This window comes from Nelumbo lutea, chromosome 4, assembly GCF_056320005.1.
Source record: "Nelumbo lutea isolate HS-2025 chromosome 4, American lotus-T2T, whole genome shotgun sequence".
Classification (NCBI taxonomy): Eukaryota; Viridiplantae; Streptophyta; class Magnoliopsida; order Proteales; family Nelumbonaceae; genus Nelumbo; species Nelumbo lutea.
In genome coordinates, this window is record NC_142687.1 from 18,412,202 (window position 1) to 18,420,347 (window position 8,146).

An 8,146-nucleotide genomic window follows, 5' to 3' on the forward strand; every position below is an offset into this window, starting at 1 on the left:
TGATACGAAATCAAAAGGAACTCCCAACATATGTGTTCACGCCCAAAGAGGATACCAAATCCGCCTCTATTGAACATGACACAGCATATGTAGAGGCAGGATCAGCAAGAAGGGTTCTTCAACAAGAACTTGGGATTCTTCACCAAGCATCGAGTTGGGTGGTGTGATCACGACTCAGATTGTTTCTTCACCAATAAATAATATCAAGAATGGTTCTTGATCACTCTACGAGGTGGAGATCGTACTGGGATGGCACCAAGAGCTGAGGGAGAGAAAAGACTACAGAAAAGAATGTGTTCTTTCTATGGAATTCACCCTTTATTTATAATCCTTTCAGGGTCAGCTTCCTAATTTGATTAGGAATGAGATTTCCTAATCTAAATCTTGTATTTAGATCTGGACTCCTAAGTTGATAAGACCTATCTTATCCAATTGCTAATCCTAGTCAAATTACAAACCCAAAATGACCCAATTTAATTAAATCACTTAAGCCCAGTTCGAAAGGGGCCTTAGGCCCATTAAGTCATATTGCTCACTTAACCCATTATATGCTAGTTAGTTTGGTTCTCTTTGTATGGTGTGGGACCCTAGCATTGATCTACACATCAACCACATAGGTTCAACCCAGCTTTTGTTACAAGGCCTTGCTAAATTCACTGTACGTCACAGTAAATCCCTGAGTCCATCACCATGGGTTCTTAATGGGCCCAACATTTGCATTAAATGGTCATTGGGTCGAGCCATCTTGTGATCATACACTGTCCGACAAGAGAGAACCTCTCCATCGGTTGCAAGGTAGAATGTACAGTGTTGCACTCTCTACTCACATGGATCCCGGGAATTAAAATATTTTGCAAATGTTTTGTGAAACCATAATATATAAGTATATCTCTATATAAATATATTTTGTAAAAAATATTTCAACAAGTTTGAAATCAACTGCTGGCAGTTTAGGTTTCAATCAGAGAGAGTGCATTCCCCGATTATTCACTTTGTTCAACAAAGGGGATGATCTTGTCATTATGATCACTCACTCAGGTGAATTCTCGAACTATCTCAACATACCTAGGTTTTGACCCAGTCAAGGATCTCACTGATTGGCGTATCAAAGACACCTAATCCGACACCTACTGCAGTACCATAATCGAGTCTAGGGGTTAGGTGTAACATTCTAGTTTTGCCCATCTATTTTTCAAGGTCCAGGGTGATATTAAAATTTGGTCCAGTTCAGGGTTTCAAGAAAACCCACACTACATGTACTTTAGGTTTCACCCTAGTAGTTGAGGCAAGCCACCCCAACCCACTTGGCAGCACATCAGTGTTAGCCTTAGCAAGATAAATCTTCTCAGATCTATCTAATGGCTATGAAGATTCTAAACTAACACGAGTCTCGTAAGTGTCCAATTTAAGGGTATTACACAGAAATACACCATAATAAAATGAATCAATTATGCACTTTATTCATTGATAATAAATGACAATAAGTACATCAATCTGATTGGAGCTAATGGCATACACTATCTAACACTAGTATATACTAAAATAGAGCTTGCCATGTCAGCAATCATCTCCTTGCTCCATTACCCAAATCGAACAATTCTAGAGGGAGTGCAAGATTCCCTCTAAAAGCACTAGGAGTTACCACCTAACATGGCTTACCACCTTTTTTTTTCCTCTCATTTTTATTAGGAAACTAACCATCCCCTACTTTCTCCTAAATTATCTCTATCTCTCCCTAATTCGTATTTATCTCCTAAATATTTATAATTAAAACATTTAACAATTATTTAAATATTATAATGAATTTATGTTATTAACTTTAAAATATTTAATAAAAACACAAAATATTTATAATAGGATTAATAATATCCATATTATTAATAATTTTATATTTTTATGAAATTCATAATGAAATTATGTAATAACAATAAAAGATATATTTTATGGATTATTCAATTAATTTAATAACTAAATAATATTTTAAAACATAAATAAAAATTATTTAAATAACAAAAATATTAAAATTAGCTAAATAATTATGTAAAAAATATTTTAAATTACATAATAACTTTAAAGAAACAAAATTTAAATTGCAAAAAAAAAGATTAAATATTTTATATATTATTTAAATATTTAAATAATGAATAATAATACATTATTTAATATCTAAAAAAATTATTAAGAGTAGAATGATAACTATAATAGATTTCATAACTTTTGAATTAATAATAATTTTATATTTTATAAAATTAATAGTGAAATTATGTAATAATGGTATAAATTATAATTTCATGGATTATTAAATTTAATAAATAATTAATATTATAAAATTTTAAATAATGGAATTATTTTAATAATCAAATAATGTTATAAATAACTAATTTTTAAAATTTTTAAATATGAAAATATTATTAAATAAATCATATCTTATATATTATTTCAAAAACAAAAAATAGATTAAATAACAAAATTATGTTATATCTTTAAAAAATTATCAAAAGCACAAAAGTAATTATAACTAACGAGGCCCTATGTGATGCACGGGATGTAGCACCCCTCCTTGTCTTTTAGGAAGCAATTCTAGAGGGGGTGCAAGATTCCCTCTAGAAGCCCATAGAGATGCCACCTAGCATGGTAATTTTCGATTTTCTCTAATCGTGATTTAAGAGGGAAGTTTCCAAAAAACTGGGGACTTGGCTAAACGAATTGGAGTCATTTCCTTCTTCCAATCTAGAAAATTGTATCATCTTAGGAAATTGAAACATTGCCAATCATGCAATATTTATGGGGACTCTTTCCATCGTTTCAGAGTTTTCATAATTTCAGAGTCTTCTCACTATCAAAGAACATAAGCGTCTAATACACTGAACAGGTAGGAGTGTTGTCAACTTTAGCGTTTACCCATATAAGTTTTTTCTGTGTTTTTATCTCACATCATTTTTTGGATTGTGAGCATTTTTTATGGGTTTCTTTCATTTGAATCAGGGGTTTCATCTCACCCAGGTTCATCCCAACGAGGTATTTACAAAAACATTGCTGAAAATCTTCTTTTATTATAATTTTCGGATTCCATAATATCGTTTTCATACTAAACAATGGGGTCCTATTGGACCAAAAATGTTGTAAATCACTACCAAGTCACAATCTGTCGTAATCTTCTTTTATATAACAGAGATCATTTTTATCTATTATGCTATTTTTTGGTGGTTTAATGTTGGAATTTGGCTTTTGGGACAACTTCCAGCATCCAAATGATGGCACATATGCGAAAAGAGTCCGACTTAGGGCTTAAAAACCCACTGTTAATTGCTATTGTATTGCTACTTAAAGTGAACACTGTAGCAGTTGTCGGGTTAAGGAGGGTTATTAAATACATGTGAGACGGTCTGACCCATTTGACTCGAATCAATGACCTGCGACCTGGACACAAAAACCATTCGGCCTCCGTGTTAGTTTTTAAAACATTATGTATTTATAAAAGTGGAACCCAATGCTTTCTCTTTATAGTGGAAATGTTCAAGGGTACATTCAGCCATCCTCATTGTCAATAAGCACACACTATAAACTAATGTATACATAAATTTATGTTACAAAATCAATTGTAGCACAATTATGCACAATGGTACAAGTGTATATTAGGATATAATCAAATGGCTATTAAGGTTACTACTAATACTTAGTACGAGTGTAATATAAATGGGCCTACAATTAATTGTGGTCCACATTATTATTGAACATAACCCCATATTTTGATACACTGTGGTTATTTCCTAATAACCATTAATAACAGTGTATTAACCATTTATTGACAATGGTTAATAAATTCAGAGGTATTAATAACCACTGTTTATTAATGTAATAGAATAATTACATTACTATGGTTATTAATACTAATATTAATATTAATTGTACTACATTAATATTAATATTAATATTATATTAATACATATAACTAGTGTAATATTAGCTTATTAATATTAATAAAATGTAATAACGTTATAATATTAATATTCATAGTACTGTTATAATATTATAATATTAATATATTACTAATAAAATATTAATATATAATATAATATAATATATAATATTATACTATAATATATTAGTAATACTATATTATACTATGTTATAGTATAACATATAGTATAGTATAGTATATTATTGTATACTATAATATATAGTATGGTATATAGTATATTATATATACTATAATATTATAATATATTATATAGTAATATTATAATACTACTATAATATATTATAATATATATTATACTATAATATAGTAATATTATATATTATATATAATATAATATATATAGTATAGTATTATATACATATTATAGTATATTACTATAATATACTATATAGTACAGTATATATTATTATATATATACTATATTATATAGTATAATATAATAATATATTATTATATACTATTAGTATATAATAAGTGTTAAATTATTAATACATATAGCTTGTAGGAAGAAATAAAAAATGAAAAAGATGGGATTTAAAGCCCCTTTGAGGTCAATGTCCCATTTTGGAATGGGAGAAAAATGGGATAGTAATAAAAAGAAGAAACAAAACATTTCCGAGCATGCACAATCAAAAACAATATTTATCGGACGTATGGTATTTGTCTTCAAAACCTCTTGCCTTTCCCAGGCATGATCAGAAGCATTTCCTGTGCACTATAGATGGCCCAGACTCATCGTACTCCCCCTTTGAAATCCACATCTGGAGCAAGGGAAGAAAAATAAAATAAAATCATGTAATCAGACAACCTACAAACAATTGCCTTCTGGCCAAGTATAATGCTAATATATAAATATGTTTGTTATTAGCCTAGTACTACTACTGAAGAGTGAAGAGTGAAGACAATAAATACCTGCTGGAAAGTGCTGAGAGATGCCAAGATGGATCCCCCAATCCAAACGCTGTACTTCCTCTCAGGTGGAGCCACAACCTTGATCTTCATGCTGCTGGGTGCTAATGCTGTTATTTCCTTGCTCATCCTATCAGCAATGCCTGGGAACATGGTGGAGCCACCACTGAGGACTATGTTGCCATATAGATCCTTCCTAATATCCACGTCACACTTCATGATAGAGTTGTATGTCGTCTCGTGAATGCCAGCAGCTTCCATACCAATCATGGACGGCTGGAAGAGAACCTCTGGACATCGGAAACGCTCAGCACCAATGGTGATCACCTGCCCATCAGGCAGTTCATAGCTTTTCTCTACAGATGAGCTTGTCTTGGCTGTCTCTAGCTCTTGCTCATAGTCAAGAGCAATGTAGGCGAGCTTCTCCTTCATATCCCTCACAATTTCACGCTCAGCAGTGGTGGTGAAGGAGTACCCACGCTCAGTCAAGATTTTCATCAGTGCATCCGTCAGGTCACGCCCTGCAAGGTCAAGACGCAGGATGGCATGTGGGAGGGCATAACCTTCGTAGATGGGAACTGTGTGACTGACACCATCTCCAGAGTCCAAGACAATACCAGTCGTACGACCACTGGCATAAAGGGAAAGAACAGCCTGAATAGCAACATACATCGCAGGAGTGTTGAACGTCTCAAACATGATTTGTGTCATCTTCTCACGGTTAGCCTTTGGGTTGAGAGGTGCTTCAGTGAGGAGAACCGGGTGCTCTTCTGGGGCCACACGGAGCTCATTATAGAAGGTGTGGTGCCAAATCTTCTCCATGTCATCCCAATTGTTCACAATTCCATGCTCAATTGGATATTTCAAAGTTAAGATACCACGCTTAGACTGAGCTTCATCCCCCACATAGGCATCTTTCTGGCCCATACCAACCATCACACCAGTGTGACGAGGCCGCCCTACAATGCTGGGAAAAACAGCCCTTGGAGCATCGTCCCCAGCAAATCCAGCCTGAATTGAAAATTTTACAAGAAGAATCAACACATGAGTTCCAAACTTGTAAGCATAAAAACCAACTGTCATTAAATACACCTTCCTTGAGAAGCAGCTATTGCCAAACATATATAGATAGAATCTAATCTAGATATACAATAAATCCCGGTTTGGGTACCTTGACCATTCCTGTCCCATTGTCACAGACGAGAGGTTGAATATCTTCACCATCTGCCATATTCTATTACCTGCTTCTGAGTCACCAAAAGACACCAAATTTAGATTAAAACAATTAAAGAAACATGGAGACAATGGCACTCATTCCTCATTGTTACACCAGTTTGATTGAATTACCAACAAGTATCGACCCAATTAACCTTTCAAAATCATAAGGAGACCAAGGACCAACCTATAACCCACGGTAATCGGTTCCACTTCTTTGTCCACCAACTTTACTTGATTCCTCTTCATTTAACAATCAATAAACTTATAGTCATTCATTTAGAGGTATTCACCAACATATATGATTTTGTTTTTCAAAACATAACAAGGCAGTTGCTTTTGTTTTGAAAGAGGGAATTTAATCATACATATTGCAAATGCTCCATTAATCAACCGGAAGATGCATTTCTTTTATGTCAGTGACCAATGAAGATCATCCTATACAATTGTGGGCATTGGTCAGCAAACACCCGTATGTATAGGCCAGTGGAGGATGAGATACATCAAGAGTATACAAATTCCAATAATTTATAGCCAACAGCTTATTGAAGGGTCAATTGATAAGGGAATCCATATATTTTATCTTGTTAATGCAACTTCTTGTCTGGAAATCTAATAAAAATAAAAACAGGTTCAATGATTTCAAAACAACACAAGAACTCAGCGTAACAAAGCTGGATGAGAAAGGGAGCCATGAGAGTTTGAGGAATAGGGCAAAAAGGACCAGATATATTTTATCTCAAACCAAAATGATTTTTCAGCACTAGATACTCAGATAGCCATGGACAGTTTATCTAAGACAAATTCTGATTAAATCCAGGAAATAAAAGTCATAAACACTCTAACATCAGCATTCAACAATGATCGAAGGGATGTCAGACGATGAAGCCTTCCAATTTCAGAAAACAAGCCAGAAAGATGGATCGACATGAACCGGTTGGAATATGCAAATGCACGAACAAGATTCAAACGGGAAAAGAAATGAAGGAACCAAATTTTATTACTAGCCAATGCAGATCCATAATGAGAACCAATATGAAACCTTTTTGAAAACTACAATGTATTAGCCATTGAAAACCAAAGAAAAAAAAAGTCAAAAACAGAACCGAGATCACAAAAACATATGAAAAAAAAAATAATACTCTATCTATGCATATTTACATGCATAACAGGCTTCTCTTTCTCTGTTACCTCTGAAATGGACGACAGTGAATAAATAATTACCTCTGAAGCCTCGGATTCTTTGTTCGTCGGAGACTCTAAAACTGAAACTCCCCTCTTCTTCTTCTTCTTCTCTTTCTCTGTTATGGTAAAAACTACTTAAAATTTATAGAAAGGAAATAACCTCAAATTTCTCACTGTCGGATCCCGGCCGTTTGTTTTGGTAAAATGATCTACGACCCTGATAACGCGTCACAAAGGTGGTGGTGGAAGTTGCTGGTTCGGAATTCTGAGATGAGACAGGCTTTTGTACTGGCAGTGGAAACTCTCAGAGTGAATGTTAATGGAGTGAAAGGTTGAGAGAGTTGAGGAGAATGTCTGACCGATTCCTTGGTCAACGAATCGATGGGACATAAACACGTGTCTAATTATCCTCCTCTAACATGTCAAGTAAAATCAAATGTGATTTCACGCGGCTGGAAACAAGCTGCTGAATTGGATTTCTCCTTTTTAAGATTTATTTACCTCCCTTTTTTATCGTACCAAAAAAAATAATAATAATAAAAAGTAAATAATTACCTCAACCAAAGTGGAAACAGAGGTTCCTAAGTTTAGAAACTTACCCAGGAAACATGCATATCTCAGCGTGCATTAAGATGTCATTGGGAGATATTCTCAATATACGGTGGGAATATCTCATGCATTAAGATCTCGCTTCAAAGCATCCATTCCACCGTCTGGTCTGATTGTAGCTCGGTTGATCGATTCCGAATCACAACATATTTTGTTGGCAGTCCCAACTCCGATTAATCGTCATCATGAAAGATTCCAAATGGGATGATGTTTCTGAATCCGCATCTTCTATGTGTGTTCTGGTGT

General features: G+C 33.9%; 1 protein-coding gene across 1 annotated transcript; it reads right to left on the reverse strand.

Moving 5' to 3' along the window:
- Positions 1 to 4,526: 4,526 nt before the first annotated feature.
- Positions 4,527 to 7,602, reverse strand: LOC148854313 (actin-like). Its single transcript, XM_088986631.1, has 4 exons — positions 7,331 to 7,602; positions 6,063 to 6,138; positions 4,895 to 5,902; positions 4,527 to 4,743 (listed from the first exon to the last, which is right to left on the reverse strand). The coding sequence occupies exons 2-4, from the start codon at positions 6,120 to 6,122 to the stop codon at positions 4,678 to 4,680; spliced, it is 1,134 nt and encodes a 377-aa protein (XP_088842757.1). The 5' UTR covers positions 6,123 to 6,138; positions 7,331 to 7,602; the 3' UTR covers positions 4,527 to 4,677.
- Positions 7,603 to 8,146: the final 544 nt, after the last annotated feature.